The 22942-nt window shown below is 38.9% G+C and overlaps 2 protein-coding genes across 2 annotated transcripts in view; both read right to left on the reverse strand.

Moving 5' to 3' along the window:
* The window catches only part of LOC136677697 (adhesion G protein-coupled receptor E4-like), a 29363-nt gene extending 12095 nt beyond the window's left edge, over positions 1 to 17268 (reverse strand). The window contains exon 1 of the mRNA XM_066655298.1: positions 17176 to 17268. Coding sequence (XP_066511395.1) covers positions 17176 to 17268 — 93 coding nt within the window. The remainder of the gene's footprint in view (positions 1 to 17175) is intronic.
* On the reverse strand, positions 15319 to 22603 carry LOC136677705 (adhesion G protein-coupled receptor E3-like). Its single transcript, XM_066655309.1, has 5 exons — positions 22495 to 22603; positions 19818 to 20037; positions 18698 to 18764; positions 18235 to 18507; positions 15319 to 18093 (listed from the first exon to the last, which is right to left on the reverse strand). Exons 1-5 carry the CDS (start codon positions 22601 to 22603, stop codon positions 17986 to 17988), a joined length of 777 nt encoding a protein of 258 aa, XP_066511406.1. The 3' UTR covers positions 15319 to 17985.
* Positions 22604 to 22942: the final 339 nt, after the last annotated feature.

Consider the following 22942-nt stretch of genomic DNA (forward strand, 5'->3'; position numbering starts at 1 on the left):
CAGCAAGGAGAGCTGTGCGATCACTTCTCCACTTCAAACCACTTAAAGGGGACGTCTATGGTTTTGGGGAAAGCAGTTCTCTCTGGGTTGTTTACATTCATAATCTCTGTGTCCTCTGTGTCTATTAATGTTGAACAATATGTTTGAGAGGAAAAACAAGGATTGTTTGTACATAGCTGACGTGTAAATTGTCTGTAAGTTTTACCACAGAAACTCATTTGTAACTTAGGTTGTTTAGTTCAGTAATGCAGTTAGTCATCTCTTGAATTCAGGAGCATTTGCACCTTGCATGAACCAAAACAGCAAAAAATAAATCAATATCACCCACCTATAGAGCAGGAATAGAGCAATATCCTCATTTTAGTTCATGCTTTTGAAGGTTTGGGGTTATCTCTGTTGTCTAAAAAATGATAGATGCATTTTCGCTCCCATGAGCAGAGAAAGAGAGAGAGAGAGAGAGAGAGAGAGAGAGAGAGAGAGAGAGAGAGAGCCTAGCATACCGAACGGAGTTTGGATATTATTAATTTACAAACACTGGAGATTTGTAAACGTGTCTGGTTTCCAGTACAAACCGACTGGAGAGCAGTAAATTGTGATAAAACATCATGTGAATTTGATAAAAACTATGTTTTAATTACAATTAAGTTAATGCTTCACAAGCCTCTGTTCAGCAGAGCTTGAATTCACTAAATCACTAAATCATAAAATACACTTAATCTGTCAATTGCAGGTATAATTTCCTGGATATTGTAAAATTATACTTATGGAATCTTCTGTTATTTGCGCTTTAAATTAAAGGAATTAAATTGATCAAATTGTCCTCAAGTCAAATGAAGCCAGTAACTATTAACATATTTTAAATGTACTGCATGATATCATGCTTCATATCATCAATGACAAAATCTTGCATCTCCAAGAGTGTTAACATACAGGAGGAGGAAATATACATCTTAGCGCATGGCAAAGCTATTTCTGACCATTTTCTTCATTCCATTCATTTTTCAAAAACTGCAGCAACTGTTAAAAAGAGCCCTAAAAATGGTGATACAAGGTTTTGCTCTGAAGGCAACAATAAAATAAACTCAATGACCCACCACAGCGTATTGTAGGGTGCTGTTTAGCTGTGTTTTCTTGCTGTTAAGGAGGTGTGACACCAATGTGGACAAAATATCAGCAATGAAGTCCAGATTATCTAAATCCAAGTTCTGGTTTATCAAAATTCCAACAGCAAATTCTGAAATATTAGAGTTTGTAAATAAGTAAATTGATTCAGTATACAATCTGAAACAGACGGTTAGTTTGCCCTACCCTGAATGAGAAATAAACATTCAATGAATTTGTACATGACATGTCCGAGCATTCAAACACAGACTGCAGGTTTGGCTCGTAGTGAAGTATTTCTCTCATCAGCTTGACTTCTGTATCTACAGGGACTCAGTACAATAGTGTTTGGACTTTAATCCAACCTCTACTGCTGAGGACAAGATAAGAAAACAAATTTGTAATTTGATCTGGAGAATTGCCAAGAATATGAATATAATATATAAATTCATTCATTATCTGTAACCGCTTATCCAGTTCAGGGTCGTGGTAGGTCCAGAGCCTACCTGGAATCATTGGGCGCAAGGCAGGGAATACACCCTGGAGGGGGCGCCAGTCCTTCACAGGGCAACACAGACACACACACATTCACTCACACACTCACACCTACGGACACTTTGGAGTCACCAGTCCACCTACCTACGTATGTTTTTGGACTGTGGGAGGAAACCGGAGCACCCGGAGGAAACCCACGCGGACACGGGGAGAACACACCAACTCCTCACAGACAGTCACCCGGAGCGGGAATCAAACCCACAACCTCCAGGCCCCTGGAGCTGTGTGACTGCGACACTACCTGCTGCGCTTTACTATTTATTTTTTTATATAATTAACAATTTTAAATAAGGTATATGAATATATTTTAATGTCTGGGCCCAATCAAGACTCATGGAGAACACCTGATCTGCATTTACTCCGCCCCTGACACAGTTAGTGCTGTTATTTGCATGTTTGTGCATTGTGATATTTCTTCAAGGTGTTTTCTCCGTGTTCATGTGTAAGGTCTCTGGCAAAATCTGACAAAACTAAATAGGGAACAAGCATTAAAAATAAATTTTTTAAAAGAGACATAATATAGTTCCACATCAAATAATGAAGATGTTTTATATTAGCATTTGTTCAGTTCACATTAGAAGCCAGCATTGTGTTTTTAAACAAGGAAATTCATTTTGGTGAACTCTAGTCAATGAACAGGGAGTGATGCATATTTTAGCTCAGGACTGCATCATACTGGAGTATCATTAAACTTTGATTCATGTCTGCTTTAACTACAATGCAACCTGAATCATTTCCCTACACTTTCCTGGGCAGTGTTCTTGCTGTCTTAGATTTTACAATGATTAAAACCAATCAGAACCTGAACGTCTGTTGAAGGACACGGGGATTTTAATGTCACAGACACAGGTGCCAGTTCTTCCAGTACATCTAGAACCAAGTGAGCATGCGCAGGGGGAGCTACCTGGATGGAGGAAGATATTTCAGAAAAAAAATCAACAACACATTTTTTAAACATTCATTTTAATTAATGCTAAAGTGTAGAGTTGTTGGAAATAACCTTATTTGCTATAGAACAATGGTACCATCATTAGCTTTCCTTTGTTTATAAATAACAAAACAACTACAAAACATTGCCATTTTGGGCAATCTTCTGTCTTTCTAAAACTTATGAATGACAACATGTAGAAACATTTTGTTAAACCCTTCTTTTACTCAATATTTTTCAGAAATTAAGGCAATACCAGGGAAACTCTTGCTGTCGCTCTTCAACATTATTGTTGGTTTTGAATAATAGCATGAGGAGGAACCCTCTCCTGCCCTCAGGAACTTGCTTTAAGATAAATCAGTTATTGGCCTCGGTTAACACGATTAATCACTCATACATATATTCATATTGTTTTATATAATGCACGTGTGTAATATATTTGGGTAAACACAGATCAGCGATAATATTTTGACCATCCCTTTTTTTTACACTAATTGACCATTCTTTCAGATCCACTGACTGATAATGACTGATTATTCCTTCTGAAGGACACGTGGTTAAACCTTTAAAATAGCTATCTTTGTGTATTATATACATAAGAAGGTAAACCTACATTATGGGTATTGTATAGGTGCATGCATTTCTGCATAAACCTATATTTGTGTATTGTGATGTTGTTTCAGTGTGCTTATGTTCATGTGTAAGATCTCTGACACAATCTGGCAACCCGAAATAGGGAGCAAGCTTTAGAAATACCAGAGACAAAATTATGTTCTGCATGAAAGAGATAATCTGTTTCATATTAGTGTATGTACAGTTAAAATAAGAAACAATAACTGGTTGTGGTATATTTAACACATATTCAGTGCTCCTATTGCTTGTGCTATGATAAACATGACAAAGCAGTTATTTTTTCTTTGATATGAAAGAGGACATAAACCTGTACTAACGACAAGATTTGGACAATGCTAATTTACTTGATTTTGCTGCTAATTCTGGAGTGTGTCACATTCTGCCCCTGCCTTTTGTCATAGTCTCTGTGTTTATTCAGCCTGTGTGCTTTTGTGTGTTTGTCCTGTTTCATGTTTCTGTTTTGATTTGGTCCTTGTGGCCCATCCTCTAATCCTCGTGTTTCTCTTGTTACTGGTTGCTATTGGTTGTGTGACAGAACTATGAGGTGTTGAGATTAGATGTTTAGAATCCCTGTCTTTGTCTTAGTTTCGGCAGTCATTGTGTGTTAAAGCAAGTGTTAGTGCCAGTGTGTTTTCTATAGTTTATTTTTTCCTTTTTTCTTTTTTACTCTCTACTGCATGTGATTACAAGAGCTGTTGGACCAATCAAGACTCGCTGTATGCTGCTTCTCCAACAAACTGTATTTTTGTGGCTTACTGGGTGGCGGGTCTTGACATATAAAAGGACCAATCTGCGTGTTAACATAAACTTGGTGAGTTCGACTAGCGAGTACAAACTCCCGAGAACGCTGTGGTTATTATATACTTAGCCGAGGTTGGTGCAAAATGCATTCTGGGATATCTGACTCTTTCAAGTCTACAGAAGTCATGTACCAGTGCATTCACGATATTCTGGGTGAAGCAAGAACACATCTGGGTATCTGAACTGTTCTTGGCTAGATGTGGACTTATAGATGGAACAGTGATTGGGCCGAGACTGATGACGTTTCCCAAAGACGTTTCCCCACGTTTCTTTGTGAGTTGTTTAGTTTGTCTATTTGTATTACTCTGTTTAGTTCTGTGTTCTAGTTTCATTCTGTGTTCTAGTTTAGCCTCTGTAGCTCTGTCTGTTTAGCTCTCTCTCTGTCCAGTTCCCTGTTTTTCCAGTTCTCTCTTTCTGTCCATGTCTCTCTGTCTAGGTCATTCTTTCAAAGTCTCTCTCTGTCTAGATCTTTCTTTATCTAAGGTTCCTGTCATGTTGTCCTAGTTTGTCTATCTGTTTTGTTATCTTCTGTTTAATAAAAATCACTGTTTTAGCAAGTGTGTCCGCCTCCCATCAGTCCGCGCGATCCTGACATTACCGAACAATCACAGCACCCTTGGGAGTTTGTATTCATGGGTCTCGGTAGTTTGTACTACCAAGTTCGACAGTTCGAACTTGACATACTTTGTATTGAGAAACAGCCTAAGTTTTTTTTTTTTTCCAGCAATGTGTGGACAGGCATGTTGGTCGTGACTACACACACAAATAGTACATAGTAAAATCTCTGTTTAGATACACTAGGTAAGGGGCAGGAGCCACCATCTGTATTTTTTTTTTTTCAAGGGCTAGCTCTGGCAAGGCAGTTTAGCCATTTTATTTTCTTTGGCAGCATCGTCAATCCACCATCTACGGAAGCCCTGAAGTACAAGGTGAAAAAAAATAAAGTTTAAACTATGTTCCTGAAACTAAGTAACACACTTTTTTTTCTGCCAATTATACACATACCACTGATGCTAAGGCTGGACAATCCCATTATTTCAGTTGACCTAAATGGACAGTATATTTGATGACACTCCACATACATAGAGGCAGTACTCAACCATTACTCTGTAATTTACCCATTTATTTAGTCACAGAACTGTAGAATTACTTATGCTGAAATGATGACTGTGTGATTATACTCACAATTGGTGTCAGTTGGAACATAGTAGTAGAGCACCACTCCTCCTTCACAGGTAAGATTCCTTGAAGTGTCAAGGATTGTTTTATAGGTGCAGAAATAGGCAGAACCTGAGGTGCCATTTTCATTTAAGTGGTAGAGTATTCTAGGCTTTTCATGCTTATTGATACATCTGTACCACCCCTCTTTTGCATTAATATCATACAGAACAAAATAGGAGGATTTGTAAGATTTCTGCCAGATGCCATTTAAAGTTTTATATGACTGGCAAGCATCTGAGAGAAAAAAAAAGGATTGTGTGTGAGTATTTCTATATGCACGTATTGAAAGGAAAATACAAACAGATTAATATATACAAAATTTTAAAATATATTTTAGAGATTCTAGTATAGAGAGTCAATACTGCTGTAGTTGAGGCACTCCCCCCATTGTCCGTCTCGGGTTAAGTTAGACGTCGTGCTGCACCAAGGGGATCTATGATTATCAGTTGTTATACAGTTAGTGTAATTAGTTCCATTGTAAAAGAATGGAAAGACACATGGAGCTCCTTTAGCGTTTCCTTTAATGGTCACAGAACCTGAGAAGAACAGAGAGGTTAAAAAATTTATTAAATTATTACGCCTGTGGAGCATATGAACCAGAGGTATTCAAAAGGTATCCCAATCTGCAATCTCCCCATCCATCAGTTCATAGATCCCTGCTACAATCCTCACCTGACATTAATATTGACTATTTATTATAGAAATGTTTATTTCATATTTATTTTCTCTCACCTCTGCCCTCTCCCCCAAAGCCCCCAGAAATGTCTGCCCCAGAGTTTAAAAACACACAAGATTCCAAGAATAAAGGCAGAATTCTGAGAATATTCTCAGAATAATTCTGATAAAAAATCTCGGAATAATCCCGAGAAAAAATCTCAGAATACTTTCTCAGAATTATTCAGAGAATATTCTCAGAATTCTGTATTTTTTCTCTCTCTTTTTAACCCCGTGGCCCTAAAACTCGTACACTCTGCTATAGTCCCTTTTGCACTTTTATTGTGAAATGTTCAAAATTACTCCAGGATCATCTTAGGAGTGGGGCATTATATATCCTCTTTTTTAGACTTAAAAAATGTCCGTGCGGAACTTCATAAACGTCCGGGATTTTGTTTTTCTAGAGCTTACACAGAATTTCGAGAAGCGTTAAGTATAAAAACTAGTCCCGCCCTCCCCTACTCCGTTTGGTTCGCTTGAGTGAGAAGGGCGCGTGGTGAAGTAGCCTAATATCTTCTGATTGGACGGGCTGACTGTAGAGCTACCGTTATTGGTCGATAACCTTCTCTGTAAACATTTAATTGGTCAGTCTGCACGTCAGTAGTCCTTGTTTACGTCAGGCAAAGCTCATGTACCTACCCTCATCTCGAGCAGCTATGCCGAAACATAAATGTAAGTTCTCGGATGAATTAAAAAAGAAATTCCCATGTTTTCCCATGTGTAGCAAATAAAGGTGTAAAGGATCTAAAAGCACACATAGGCTCAGCTAAGCATACAACGACAGCGAGGGGCGAGATACCCCCCCGAGACGCGTCCTCTTTTTCACCATCTCAGATCTGGTCACCCTACTTAATCTTGCAGAAGTTAAGAAAAACTGATTACTTTCAAAGTCCCAGACTTTAGGCTTTACTTACTGAGATGTGGAGTATAATTATTGATACTGTAGTCTGTGGCTGTAGATGCTACTGTAGATTCCTCTGCCCAGGTTTCTGCATGTTGTACTGTAGATATCATTGACAGTACAAGCACAGTGACCCCTAGTGGAGAGAGATTTTTAGTACATCCATTCATCACCATACCATACCACTATCAACAAGTGCAATTTTGTTGGACATGGACTGTGTAATTTAAACTGATATTGTTCCTTGTGTTCAAGTTTATCTTTTGTCCTTGTAAGAAAACAATCCAGCACAGATATTCACAAATTGACACACTGTTGATTAATTTAGTCCATTGTTATTGTAGGACAGTGCTGTAAGTGCTGTATGAGTTACTCTATAGCGTGATCAAAATCTTCCAACACATGTTGGTGTTTACCAAGCAATTGACTTTGAGTACTCACAGCCTTGTAAATGGCCACAAACCTAGCCATCAGTATGTAGGCGAAGTATTCTGTAATATAACTAACAAGTACATAAATTGGTATGGGAGGAAAATCCAGCCAATATGAAAAATTTCAATAAAATGAGAAATCAAATACCATTTTGATATTAATTTTTCACATATATGCAAAAATATCACAAAATTAAAAATGAAATAAGAGGTTGCTGTGACCATTTATGATCCGATCTGGAACCAGCTATCATTAACAACTAGGATTACTTATTGTGCCCAGCCTGTGAGTATCCAAACCACCCGCTGCATCATTAGCTCTTCAGAGGTCATAATATAGGCACAGAGGTGAAGTTAATGCAATGTATTTTGCAACCTATAATTTTTACCTACATCAGACAGCAATTTCCCATCTTGTGCTTCATCCAATTTACCAACATTTAAAGCCTGCACATGCTCTTGAATACATACCTCCTCACACACCTAACCACCTTATTACTACAACCACTGCTCACACAGCACATAAAAGTGGTCCAAATGCAATACTTGACAAATGTGTGTAGTTTGTGTGGCTGAATGAACAGCACAAATCACATTGAGTCTGTTTTGGTTTTTTTTTAACTCTGATTTGGGCCACTTTCATATGTGGTATTGAGATCCAGTATGTAATTTGTGACATGTTGACTCTTGTCTGAATGACCAGATCAGAATTCAAGTGACTTTTTTGTCAATCCGGCCACTGAGAATGATCTCCGGACTATGGTCCAAAATATTTCCATTTTAATTTGAGGTATTTAGGACATGGAAACATACTGGTCAAAGCATTTTTTTGTATAAAAAAAAATGTGATACAAAAACTTGTGAAACATCTTAATCCAGGTTCCGGTCTATCTAATTAATGAGAAAATACAGCACTCGCCTAGTTTTCGTTCTAGGCCTTGCGTTTGGGGAAAGACCTTGGAAAATTGCGCTGAAAGGGAAAAACATCTGTTCACTTTTTAATATTCTTTACAGCCTTTAATTTATACTCAGTTTTTAACAGATCTCTGGAAAAAAGAAAAGTGAGGTGTTGTGATAAACCACTGCAGTAAAACACCTGATCCCATTTCATTTAAAAAAAGAAATTCCTTTTTGTGAAACATTTCGACTGAAGCTTCATACTTTTGTACATGCAGGTCAGTTCAGGAGCGTGACCTCTTCAGACTGATGTCAGATATCGGTCACATTATATAGGGAGTGAGCAGCAGAACAAATAAAAAATCAGATTTGATCACAAAATCAGCTTTTTAGGGCCACAGCTTTTTGGGGAAGGGATTCTGAGAAGAGTCAGAATAATTCTGAGATTAAAATCAGAAAAATTCATAGGAAAAATAAATCAGAATTATTCTGAGAATAATGTTGGAATGATTCTGGGATTAATGTCTGAAAATACCATGTTTCTTTGAATGATTTTGATTTTATTCTTGGAATGATCCTGCATTTATTCTAAGAATTCTGACTTTATTCTCTGGATCTTCTTCTTATTATTTTTTTTTTTTTTCAAGGCTGTGGCCCAAAAACTCTGTTGTAGATTTTGGCCCACTCTTACCTCTGTGAAACTCACATGCAAAAGAAAACGAGAAAAGATGAACAAACACAACTTAAATTAATCCCACATATTAAACATTTACTAAAATACTGATTTTTTTTTTCCCCCAGAGAAAATACTTAAACATTGGTCTAGAGAGTTATCATCTATTCCAGTTTTACCAAAGGACAAGTGGAATTATAAATATAATTACACATGACACCATAAAGTGCTCCTCTAGGTCTCCATCATTTCTGGAAGGACATTTAGTAAACACAGCCTAACAGTATGATTTCTCTATAGAAAACTCCTAAAGTCCTCCACAGTAACCCCATTAGCCTGAAATAACTGAATATATTACTCACTGGTAAGAAGGTACTTGGTGTTTCCGTTCATTTTTCCTGATTCCTCCAGCTGTGAGTACTCAGGCGTTGTGAACATGCAGCACCTGAAGGTGTTAACTTGTATAAAGTTGCACTGTAATGTTCTGGAATGATCTCTGCATTTAGTCCACATCAAGAGGGAATGGACCAGTTTAGACATGAACATTATGCATGAACATTTCCATTCACCACAACACAGGACACAATCACATGCAAAGTCACCAGGACACTTTTCCACTTTGACAAATTTCCAAATAAAGCATTTGAATAAAACAAAAGCAAAAGAAATATCAGTATACATGCAATAAACATAAAATCTATGACCCTTTACTTTTTATCCACTATCTCTAATTTTTCTAAATTGTAATTTTTGTTGTGGTACTGTAGATGGAGTCGGGAAAAGTTCAAAGCCACAATGGACAACAGATTAAGTAAGTATTTGTGTATGTAGCTGCATACAATCAGACCCTCACAGCAGGTTTCTAAAATCCTGTATGAACCTTCCTAGATGAGAAGAGGAATTCATATTCTGTGTAAATCCTGTGGATACCTACACCCTACTCATCCCTCAGGATATAGATAAGGAGTTTCTTGCCTTGCTGCTGCAGCAACAGGCTCCTTAATGGCATCAATAGAGATCCTAAAGTTCTAAGAACCAAAAAACAGAATCCATGACCAATAAATTATATTTTGTAATTGAGAAGACTGTCATTAAAATTGAGAGTTATAAAAACATATGTAATCTTTCATAAAAGTTTGTAAACATAATATTTCTGTATATAATCTAAGAACCTATTTTGACGGCATACTCTTCCTTCGTCTGGGAAGACGTTAGATACAGTTGAACTATATAAAAATGTAGCTGAAACACTGCTTGAAACAATTACTGAAAAGACCCATATAGCCATCTGTGACAAGAAACACTTCAAGTCCCCCCCCCCACATTAATATCCAAATGTGTAAAAAAAAAATTGAATTCCTTCTGATTATTTTTAGGATGAAAGCAAATAGTTCTGTGTGTGTTTAGGCTGAATGTGTTTGGATGCGTGCATCAGGATATTCAACGGTAAACCTTACTCATTTGTATATTGAGTATAGGACTTTTATGCAGTCAGAGGACACAATAGACCTTTTGAGAAGATGTCTACAGTTGCATTGTGTGCCATATGGGCCATAACACAGGCACGTACATGCAAAATCTGAGGCTTATGTGTTGGCATCTTTAATGCTGCGAAAAACCATGTCCCTTTGTAGAGAAATTATACAGTCAGGGTACTCCTACTTTTGCTTATCTAATTTTATTTTCATTGTTTGGGTCCTTAGCCTACCCGGAATTACTGGACTCCACCAAGCATACTGCAGAACAATGAGTCACGTACTCATCACAGTCCTCCTTGGGATCAAGATGTTCAAAATTAAACCATTCTTCCTCAGGCAGCTGAAAAGTGAATGTGTCATGTTGAAGCTCTATGGTCTGTGAAAACACAGCTATGTGATTCTGTTTATATGACTAAAATAGGTATTTTTACACATTGTGTTGTGGTCATAATCCTCCAAATAAATGGCTGGATTAGCATGCTATTATCATATGAATTTGAATGGGCCATCAAGGGTTATGGGCGGAGCCACAGAGAGGAATGTGCCTCTTTCTGTAACAAGCTAAATATACATTTCTTTTCAGCCTTCATTTAAGATTTTTGGTGGTATGTTTATTATGTTTCTAGGATAAAAATGAGCTGAGTTGTACAAGGGTTTTGGTGCAGGTTTTGTTTTATCCTGCCAACAGGAGCGCTGACTCCAGAGGGTTAAATAGCTGTTTGCTAGTACAGACCATGTTGGAGAAGGCTGAAATGGGGAAGTGAAGAGGTGGGTTTGGGAGCGAATATGTCAGGCACATAAATGATGTTTTTTTGCAGGGCATATATTGGACATAGTCCTAACACCTGAAAAGAGAACCCCTTTAAAGAGACAGAATCTGAATTAAGCATGGTGGCAGGGTAAGACGTTGACTCAAGATCAGCTCAAAGGCCTACTGCAGCTGGATGGCAGAGTGCCAGCTGTACCATTGGAGGCATAGAGTGAAATATGGTCACTATGGGAGAGATTGGGACAAAGGTCCTTTGTGGCACTAGCTGGAAAGTTACAGGCTGGGAATAGCATGTCTGCCAAGAGGAGGGTTTGGGACAAAGGTCCACAGCAGTACCGAAGGACAGAGTATGGACTGTGAAAGAGAGGTTGGGAGTGGCGAAGCTGCAAAGGAGAGAGGTCAGGCCGAAGTTCTGTGGTAGGAGAAAGCGCAAGGGTGAGGAACAAAGATTTACACAGGAGAGGGTGCAAGCCACACAACAGACAGAGGGTGCTGTGAAGGAGGGCATAAAGATGAAGGTCTATGCATTGTGTGAAGGAGAAGCTGAGGAGAAGGTGTGTAGGAGCTGGTATGCTGCAAAGCTTGTAGCAGTCAGTGCAGTGAGAAGCAGGCATGACAATCTCTGATTGCATCCCCAAATATTAGGCGATCCTGAAGCATTTTAGTTACCACAAGCTGATGATGGGGGCAGAGGTGAATAATCACTGTGGACGCTGGTCACAGCAGGAAGAGGAGAAGCAAGAGAAGCAAGAGGCTGCGTAAGAGTTAATTGGCAGCAAATCTTGGAGCAGTGGGGGAAACAGACTTGATGATGGCTAGATCACAGCTCCAAATACGAGGCAGAGGATCAGCAGAAATGAACCAAGAGCAGTGGAGCAAACTCACATTGTGAAGCAGTCAATTTAAGGGATCGTCTGATGAGAGAGGTGCAGCCATGCAGAAATGACGTAAGTTTGTAGGGTAGATATGGGGCAGAGGTCCCACTCCCAAAACTATTTTACATAACTTCAATATTTGTCAGAAAATTCACACTTATGTATTTCTACAAATTAGAATCAAATTTATTTGGCCAAGTATGTTTTACACACACAGAGAACTTGGTTCCGATTGATGGTGTCTCTCTAGTACAGATGTGCAGTTACATATAATTTAAAGACTATACAATATACAAAATTACATATAATTAGAGACGATACAATATATACAAAGAATTAAATGGTGCAGTGTGCAATGTACTGCAAAAACTATAATGTGCAACATTTAAGAAATGATGTATGTATGTACAGCTTAGTGTTGCTGATCAGTTGTAAATGAGTGTGATAGGATGAGAAAAGAAATTGTTTGAGTGTCTGGTAGTTTTTGTGTACAGGGTTCTGTAACGCCTGCCAGAGGGAAGGAGTTGGAATAAACTGTGTCCAGGGTGTGAGGAGTCTGTGATGGTTTTCTCTGGCCGTTTCCTGGTTCTTGAAATGTACAAGTCTTCATATTCACAAAGAAATGAGTTATGTGAATACAACATGACAATTTGCAAAACACAACAATCCTATTTCTCTATAGCATCATCGACAATAACATTAACAACAGCAAAATCCTCTTTGCCGTGGTCAACAGACTTACAAACTCACCCACACCAATGGCCCTTGAATTAGTATGAACTGAGTGATATAATGTGTGTGCATACTTTTTTAACACTAAAATCCAGAATATCAGACAAACGATTAGTACATCCATATGCAAGTATGAATCTGTACCCTCTCCATCACCTCATGAAGACACATTAGTTCAGTTCAATACTGTTAATAATGAAATTTTAATTGACACATTTAGTCATCTCAAACCATCCACTTGCAGTCTTGACACACTACCAACCAAATTTTTAAAGAGTGTGTTTCTCACTATAGCACCAGATTTACTCCACATAGTAAACACCTCACTCATATCGGGGGTCTTTCTTAACTCACTGAAAACTGCAGTTGTAAAGCCTCTTCTAAAAAAGAAAAATTTAGAATAATCTCAGATAAGTAACTACAGACCAATTTCTAATTTACCGTTCATTGGCAAAGACACTGAGAAAATAGTTTTCAGGCAAATCACTAGCTTCTTGTCCCTAAACAACAGACTAGACAAATTCCAGTCCAGGTTCCGGTCTAATCACAGAACCGAGACTGCTCTAATTAAGGTAATTAATGACATTTGCTTAAATACGAAGGCTGGAAAATAATTTCTTCTATCACTTCTTGACCTCAATGCTGCCTTTGATACCATTGACCATATGATTCTTATAGATAGACTGGCAAACTGGGTTGAACTCTCAGGAACAGTCCTAAAGTGGTTTGTTTCTTACCTGGAAGGCAGGTGCTACTTTGTAGAAATAGAAAGTAATATTTTAGAGAACATGCCAGTGAACTGTGCTGTCCCCCAGGACTCTATTCTTGTTCCACTTTTAATTTATACATGTTTCCTCTTGGCCAGATTCTACAGGACTATGGGCTGTCCTATCACAGCTATGCAGATGATACTCAGATTTACATGGCCCTGTCCCCAAATAACTCTGGTCCAGTTGACTCATTATGCAAGTGCCGTGAACACATTACTTATTGGATTGGACACAACTTTCTGCAGTTGAATAAAGATAAAACTGAGATTATTCTATTTTGGAATAGCAATGAGAGAGACAGATTGGCTGCGTATCTGGACTCGAGAGCCCTCAAATCTAAAGGACTGGCTGGCAGCCTTGGTGTATTAACGGACTCAGAACTCAGTTTTAATAGTCAAAGTGGTTACTAGCAATTTACATCTATCATTACATTTATCAGCAATTTACTTTCTTAAGAACATCAGTAAGATTAGAGATTTGACTAAACCAGACCTGGAGAAACTGATCCATGCTTTTATTTCAAACAGGATTGATTACTGTAATGGTCTCTTGACTGGACTTCCAAAAAAGACCATTAAACAGCAAAACAAGAGATCACATCACCCCCATCCTCAAATGTCTGTTACAGAATAGACTTTAAGGTGTTATTATTGGTCTATAAATGTTTTAATGGTTTAGGACCAGCGTATTTATCAGATCTGCTACAGAGATATGAGCTGAGCAGAGCTCTCAGATCTTTAGGGACTAGTCAGTTAGTCCTGACTCAGGTGAAAACTAAACATGGAGAAGCAGCGTTTAGCTTCTACACCACTTTTAAATGGAACCAGCTGAGTGAGAATATTAGAAGAGCCCCGACTTTAGACACTTAAATCTAGACTAAAAACATTCTCATTTGAGCAGCTCAGTTTAAAATACTCTGCACTTTTTATTCTGTAACAGCATTTTAGTTATTTTCTTTTATTGTATCATTTAAACCTGAACCCCGCATTTTGCGGGGTTAAAAAACACAACTTATATAATCAGCTTTATAATTTTTGAATGTCTGAATACGTCTGTGAGCTCCATATACCGTTAGAAAGCACAGATCCTACCGTTTCTACAAATAGCGCTCTCATCTCGGTGCTGTGAAGCCTCTGGGAGTTATCCAGTGTGAAAAATCACATAAAAATCAAGGCGCTCCTTCAAAATATATGTGTTATGTTTAGCATAAAGGATTATAAATGAGGATAATCTAATATAATCATTCTCAGGTCAAGAATGGTGTTTACTTTCAGTTTCGTTTTGACTCACATGACGTCAACCCACGCTGTCTCCGGGCGGAAAAATATGAGTCGTCAGTAAAAACATATTCCTATTATTGATTTATAGTTTTTCAATGTTTTTGTAGGTTTCACATCAAATAATATTGCATTAGATCACCAAATATAAACTAAAAAGCTTAAATAATTATTTATTGTGTTTATTCTAAATAAACAAGTATTATTTCATCATATTTGTAAAAGATAATAATAATAATAATAATTGTTAATTTTATCAGCAGCTGAGAAAACTGCCAAAATATTTTTTATTTGTTGGGATATTGTCCATATTTGCCTTGAACTAAATTCCTGAATGTCTGGGCCTGCTGTGACTGTCAGAGCTTTATCAGTCATACATCCCAGAGCTTAGAATATCAAGAAAAATATGTCTGTCTGATGCTACAAATTTATTTTATCACAGTAATGACATGTAATAAATTAGCATCAAAAATGCTTAAGTTTTCAACTAACAGACAACACACACTAACAATCTGTGTCAAGATATCTGATGTGGGAGTATGATTTCAAGGCTGTACATTGAGCAGTATTGAAAAAAAGCAGGCGCTAGGTAAAATTCTGGTCAAAACATAATCAATTTATAGAAAAATTGTTTATAGTGATTACATATTTGAGTGGCAAAGGGTCTTTAGAAAATAAAACAACATATTGAATATGGCTATGTCACATAATTACTGTTTAAATGCAACTGAAAGAGGCACTGAAAATAACTATATAGATAGGGTTCTTAGGGTTAAATTGTTTTAATAATTTGTATCATGTTTTCTTATATTCTTTTTATGCATTTGCTTTTATTGCATTATTTTTATTGTTTTATTGGATATTTATGATTTATATTCTTGCTTTTAATTTAACTGTGTTTTTTTTTCTGTAAAGCAATTTGAATTGCTCTTGTACGAAATGTGCTCTATAAATAAATTTGCTTTGCCTTGCCTACAAGTCCTGGAGGTTGGGTAGAGTAGTACCAATGATTTTTTTCAGCAGTTCTTATTGTTCTCTGCAGTCTGTTCCTGTCTTGTTTTGTAGCTGCTTCAAACCAGATTGTGATGGACGGGTTCAATTATCGCAGAGTAGAACTGCCTCAACAGCTCCTGTCACAGACCATAATTCCTCAGTTGGCGCAGAAAGTACATCCTCCGTTGGGCCTTTTTCAGGATGGAGCTGATGTTGAGTTCCCATAGATCCTGAGAGATGGTAGTTCTCAATTACTCAACGTTCTCCACTGTCATCACGGGGCGGTCATGTACAGTGAGGGGAAGCAGTGCTGTGGGGTGTCTCCTGAAGTCAATTGTTACCTCCACTGTCTTGTGCATGATCCGCTCCAAATTGTTCTATCTGGACCAACACACCACCCGTTCAACCACCCGCCCATATACAGACTCATCTGTCTCTTATATGAGTCCAATGTCTGTTGTGTCATCTGCAAACTTAAGGAGTTTAACAGTTGGGTCATTCAATGTGCAGTCATTGGTGTAGAGGGAGAAGAGCAGTAGGGATAGAACACATTCTTCTGGCACTCCAGTGTTGATTTACTGAGTATCTGAAGTGATTTTCCCCAGCTTCACCTTCTGTGTTCTGTCTGTCAGGAAGCTGGTTATCCACTGTCAAATGTCAGGAGATACAGATATCAAGTTTTATGGTGCTGAATGACGAGCTGAAGTCAACAAAGCGTAGGTCCCTGCGTAGCATAGGTCCCTGAACAGTTAAGGTGTTGTAGGCTATAGTGCAGTCCCATGTTGACTGCATTATCCACTGACTTGTCTGCACGGTAAGCAAAGTGCAGGGGGTCCAGCAGGTGTCCTGTGACATTCTTCAGGTGAGCCATCACCATTCATTCAAAGTTCTCTGTTACTACAGATGTCAGTGCAACAGGTCTATAGTCATTTTGTCATGTTACGGTGGGATTCTTGGTGACTGGAATGATGGTGGATTGCTTGTAGCAGGAGGGGACTTAACACACTTCTAGGGTTTTTATGAAGATCTGTGTGAAGACCAGAGATCAGCACAGACTTTAAGGCAGGAAGGGGAGACACTGTCTGGGGCCTGATGCTTTTCTGATGTCCTGTCTTTTGAAAAGCCAGCTCACCTCATCTATGGGTATTGACAATATACCTCTTGGTGTAGGGGGCAGTTAACATCTGGAATGGGTGAGAAGTGTGAATTGGGTCTTTTTAAACCTGTAGCAGTATGCATTCAGATGGTCTGCCAGGTCTATATTTGCTCAAAGTTGAGGTGGAGGTATCCTGTAATTTGGAGGTGATAGGGGTAAAGGGAGGTGGTGGTGTCCTGTCATTTGTGATGTCTTGCAGGCCTTTCCACACTGATGCTGGGTCATTGGCTGAAAGCCTGTTTTTTCGTTTCTCAGTGATCATCCTTTTGCCCATCCGATCTCTTTTGTCAGTGAGTTCCTGGCCTGCTTGTACAGGTCTCTGTCATTACTTTTGTAGGTATCCTCTTTGGCCTGATGAACCATGGCTCGTTGTTACTGTATGTATGGTAGGTCTTGGTTGGCAAACACACATCTTCACAAAAGCTGATGTAAGATGTCACAGAGTCAGTCCATTCATGCAGATTTCCAGTAGCAGCTTCAAAGACACTTCGATCAGTGCAGTGAAAACAGTCCTGCAATTCTTGATTTGCCTCTCTGGTCCATTTCTTCATGGTTTTGACAACAGGCTTTACATATTTTAGTTTCTGCCTGTAGGTAGGAGTAAGCTGAACCAGGCAGTGATTAGAATGCCCCAAAGCAGCTCAGGGAACAGAGTCATATGAGTCCTTAAGAGTGGTGTTTGTTATTTTCCCTGGTAGGAATATGAGAGTGCTGTTTATATTTCTGGAGTTTGTTGTTTAATTTTGCTCTCTTAAATTCTCCAAGTATAAGAAACAGAGAGTCCGGGTGTTTCGGCGCACCAACCTTCATCAATATAAAAGCAAATTCCGCTGCCTTATTTTTTTTCCAAATGCGATCCACACTGTGTAAGTTGATGTCCGACAGATGTATTCTACTGTCTGGCATGCATTTGCTGAGCCAAGTTTCAGTGAAACAGAAATCCTGTTGAGGAGATGTAGCTCGTCCATTTTGTTTGATAAGCACACCGGTGCGATTCACTCTTCTGCGCCTTTTCCATGTCCTTTAAAGGGTTGCTGCACCACCAACAAAAATATATATGATGTTAGCTTAAATGTGATTCTAGGTAGTTTGTGTATGGGAAGCTCCAGTGTCTGACATCTGGATGTTGTTAACAGGTCTTTTGCAGAAAATGAGAGTCAATATCCACGTCCAGCACTGCTGCCTCACCTGTGAACAGAAAGGATGAGGGAAAATATGAGGATATTTCATGAAAAGAGTGTTGTACAAAATACAGTACTAAGTTAGGTCTTAAGTTGTTTCAAATATTATATATTGTGAGTGAGTGTGGATGTCCTTGTGTTGACTGACTTCTTGGTTGAGGACACAGTGGATGAAGAAGATGAAGACGCCCTGCAGAGAGATGAGGATCACAACACTGTTGTACTCCACCTTTTTTATCACAATCAAACCCACCATCCAGGGGCAACCGAGAGTGAAAAATCTGGCCATGGTTTTAAACAGGATGCTTATAATGAGTTTTTTATCAGCCAGAGTCTGTCTCCTCTGCAAGATGTCATTGTTGAGTTTTTTCAGAGTGAAGGCGATGATGATGAAGATGGCAACAAAGATAATAATGTTTAACTGCAAAGAAGGAAAATCTGAATTAAATATTTACTCACTGTATGAAAAACACATTACAGAAATGTGTAGTCTGTATACTTCAATCAGGCAAATGTCAAATTTGTTACGAGCACAGAGGCACTAATACAGAGTGATTATGGCAGTTCATCATATCAACATTTTGTTAGTTGTTTTTCCCTAGAGTACTTACAGCAAGAATGAAATAAACAGGGCCGTAAAAACTCCAAGCAAATCTTAGGTTCTCTTTAAGCCAGCACCTGAGTAGGTGAAACACAAACCATACATTTGCCTAATACTTTTAGTCTAATACAACACAACAATGTGTACACCTCTTTACACTAGAATATCCTCTGGTTCAGTCTCATGAAAGCTGAAATGTGCCATGGCTCTACGTGGTAAGCAATTGCTGGTACATACTGAACAATCAATAGCAAGTGACATGGATATTTCTCACAGAGGAACGCAATCAGCATAACATCCACCTGCCAACCTCCAGAATTTCAGCGGTGGTCAGCTGTGCTCCAAGTAAATGCTGATAGCACAGATCTGGCCCTAAAAATACTAACCTCAAATGACTGAAACGGAAGGGAAAAAATTTGGAGCAGTTTGAGGAATGGTTATCATAAGAAGTGAAGTGTAATTATTGGCAGAGCCAGCTGGCGCCAAAAGGATATCACCAATTCACACCCTTTTGCTATTGAGGAATATATTGGGGGTGTCCCTTCCCCTTAGCCTCTGACATCAGGAGACACCAAAAGGTGATGGCCTCGTACTTGTAGTAACCAGAGTTCACTTCTCTCCAGCAGCTCATGTTCTGAGCAGTTCTGGACCGTAGTACGACCTGTCGGCTGTAGACATGGTCATTAGTTGCTCCCATGTAAAGAAAAATGTTTAAAGGTTGGGTTACAGCAACATTGCCACCATTTTAAAGAACAGTGTGGCCACTCTATATGCTACACGATCATCTGAAATTAAATGTGAAAAATGAAACAGCATTTATTTGCATTTATTGATTGTGCCTTATGTATTTAAGTCATTCATGGCCCTGACCAAACTATCACACACTAGTGTAAGAAAATCAGTGAACACATGCTCAGCCATGAATCTAGGGAGGACAGCACTTTTCCCTCACTGCCTCCACCCCCTTCCAATCCCAAGCACATTCCCCTAACAATTAAAGCATGACAGCACTGGATATATATAATCATATATTATATGTGCTACAACACTTTTAATACACCATAGCTGTATTAGTCTGTATTAGATGAGATAACCCTCTGCCTAACCAAGACTTACTGCCATATACTCACGCAGTGGTGTTGTATCCATTATGTACCGCTGCATTAGACACACCCACCACAAGCAGAGGAACCAGATATCCAATCAGAATTGCAATTTTCCAGTTAAGTGCTTCCTTCTGATTGGGTCTGATCTTTGTGAGGTTCTTCACAGAGATGAAAAGCAGAACCGCATCAATCAGCATCCACACAAACGCAGAGAGGAAGAGGAAGTGCAGAAATCCTGCCACCACTGCACAAGCCAACTAGAGAGTGAGAGAGAGGTTCACAATCAGACCGTCTGCACTCTAACACAGCTTTAAACATTTTACTGAGGATTTTTGTAATGAATTGTTCAGTAACTTTGTGCATCAATACCATGCTTGTAAGGCATATGCCCCATTCATTATAATTTTTTTTTTGCATTTTAGTCACTCTTAAATGTTTCAGATCATCAAACCAATTTAAATATTAGTCAAAGACAATGCAAGTAAACGGTTTTTATTATTAAGGGAGAAAAAAATCCAAACCTACATGGCCCTGTGTGAAAAAGTGTTTGCCCCCTAAACCTAAGAACTGGTTGGGCCGCCCTTAGCAGCAACAACTGCAATCAAGCGCTTTCGGTAACTTGCAATGAGTCTTTCACAGCGCTGTGGAGGAATTCTGGCACACTCATATTTGCACAATTGTTGTAATTCAGCGACATTGGAGAGTTTTCAAGCAAGATCCACCTTTTTAAATTCATGCCACACACAGCGTCTCAATAAGATTTAGGTCAGGACTTTGAATAGGCCACTCCAAAGTCTTTACTTTTTTTTCTTCAGCCATTCAGAGGTGGACTTGTTGGTGTGTTTTGGATCATTGTCCTGCTGCAGAACCCAAGTTTGTTTCAGCTTGAGGTCACAAACATATGGCCGGACATTCTCCTTCAGGATGTTTTGGTAGACAGCGGAATTCATGGTTCCATTTATCACAGCAATCTTCCAGGTCCTGAAGCAGCAAAGCAGCCCCAGACCATCACACTACAACCACCATATTTTACTGTAGGTATGATCTTCTTTTTCTGAAATGCAGTGTTACTTTTACACCAGATGTAATGGGACACACACCTTCAAAAAGTTCAACTTTTGTCTTGTCAGTCCACAGAGCATTTTCCCAAAAGTCTTGGGGACCATGAAGATGTTTTCTGGCAAAATTGAGACGAGCCTTAATGTTCTTTTTGTTCAGCAGTGGTTTTCGTCTTGGCACTCTGCCTTGCAGGCCATTTTTATCCAGTCTCTTTCTTATGGTGGAATCATGAACGCTGACCTTAACTGAGGCAAGTGAGGCCGGCAGTTCTTTGGATGTTGTTGTGGAGTCTTTTGTGAATACTTGGATGAGTCATCGCTGCACTCTTGGGGTAATTTTGGTCGGCCAGTGTAGTGGATATGATGAATGTGTATTAATTTCTAATACGAAATTGTGACTTTCTGAAGATGTGATTTGATATACCCAAACTTTAGCTCGTTTCAGAGACATCTCTAACCAAGATCGTAAGGTGAGATAAACCTCCAGAGCAGGCCCGTAAAACCCCCTCCAAAGACCCTTTTTATGACTTAAGGACCCCCAGGGTCAAGGAAAGAATGCAGAGAGACACAGAGACTCAATCTTGATTGAAACCCACAATGCCCTCTTTAAAGGACACCTTTTTAAAGACTGTTAACTCTAAAAGACTCAAACATCCCAAAGTTCTTACATGGAAAACAAGTTGTATATGGGCACAACTGTTTGAAATTAATCCCGTTTTGAAAATCAAAATAGGTGGAATTAATTTACATGTGTTTAAAGTCATTTTTTGTTTATATGAATTTATGTAGAACCAAGGTAGTCACATACTATGTGTTTAGTTGGTTAATAATTATAAAGAAACATGGTTATCTTTTTCTTAATTATATTACTTTGTGTTAACATATAATCTTTTATATTGCAAAGTATTCACTCAGAGATGGTCAAGTCTTTGTCTTGTCAAGTGTCATAAATTCCATGTGATGCCACTCCCAAGGTACAGGAAACAGCCAATCAGGAGCAAGAAAAGCTCCAATTCTCCCTCATTGAGGACGAATCAGGTATTCGGGGCGGGTTTTCTAAACTCTGGTTAAAAACCTGTGGCGCCAAATGACACAAGCTTTTTCCAGCTTTGGAGCTTTGTAAGGTTTTTCAAACTTTTTGGGCTTCTACCCCTTTTTCTCCGATGTTCGACTCTTCACTTGAAGGCTCCAGACACTTGGGGCGTTGTCTCTTTTAGCTTTTTCAAGACTAAAAGAGTGAAATGACCTGAGTTTTGGAAATGACTCTGCAGGCGTCAGACTCATGGCTTTCTTAAACAGTCTTGGACCTTTAAAGCGTGCTCCAGATAGAAACTACAGATTAAGAAGAGCTATAGTTTAACGCTAGCAAAATTTCAACGCCATACCCAGAGCATGAAGGCAACCTTAGACCTCTGACCCTCCAAACGACGACAACGCCACGAAGAGGACTGCTGCACGCACCCTCAGAATGACCTTCTGAGATGTGGAAACCTGCACAGGAGAGACCTGCATGGACGTGCCTCTCTCTCTCTCTCACAAGGCAGCAGATCAGAGACCCCACAGAGACCTTCAGAACACCACCAGCTCCGACGGCTGCGTCTGAAAGCCTCGGGAGAAAATGAACGCCCGCGGTTGCAACCTACAAGGCCCGCGTCTGCAATTCTCCAGGAAGTCGTGCCGGAAGGCACCGTCAGCGTCATGCTCCCCGTTCATCTCCGGATACGTAAGGTCACATGGTTTCATGTCTCTCATGGCTCATGGGTTGGTACTGAAAGTTTGCTGGGATAAACAATAACCTTTCTTAGAACTTAGGACAATAATTATCATAGAGAAATTCCCTCATATATTAATCTCCCTGTTCCCTCATATATCGCTGTAATCCATTTTATTATATGAATGTCTAATCAATATTCATTATTTGATATTATTATTAATAAACCATAAACCAGTTGTGTGATAAAACCAATCCTTGGTTATTTGTTTGTGTGCACCTTTCTTGTATGGAATTATAACTTCTAGTTCAGATTCAATTTCAGAATCAAGAACCCACGGCGGGTCAATGAGCATAATTCATTAATAATAGTTAATTCT

The sequence above is a fragment of the Hoplias malabaricus genome, chromosome 2 (assembly GCF_029633855.1).
Source record: "Hoplias malabaricus isolate fHopMal1 chromosome 2, fHopMal1.hap1, whole genome shotgun sequence".
NCBI classification, from domain to species: Eukaryota; Metazoa; Chordata; class Actinopteri; order Characiformes; family Erythrinidae; genus Hoplias; species Hoplias malabaricus.

Coding starts and splice junctions, on each gene's coding strand:
- LOC136677705 (XM_066655309.1), bottom strand. CDS start 22,603: ATGAGAGACATGAAACCATGTGACCTTACGTATCCGGAGATGAACGGG. Junction 18,765..19,817: donor AATGGATACAACACCACTGC/GTGAGTATATGG, acceptor TCACCTACTCAG/GTGCTGGCTTAAAGAGAACC. Junction 18,094..18,234: donor ACTGTGTCCTCAACCAAGAA/GTCAGTCAACAC, acceptor TTCTGTTCACAG/GTGAGGCAGCAGTGCTGGAC.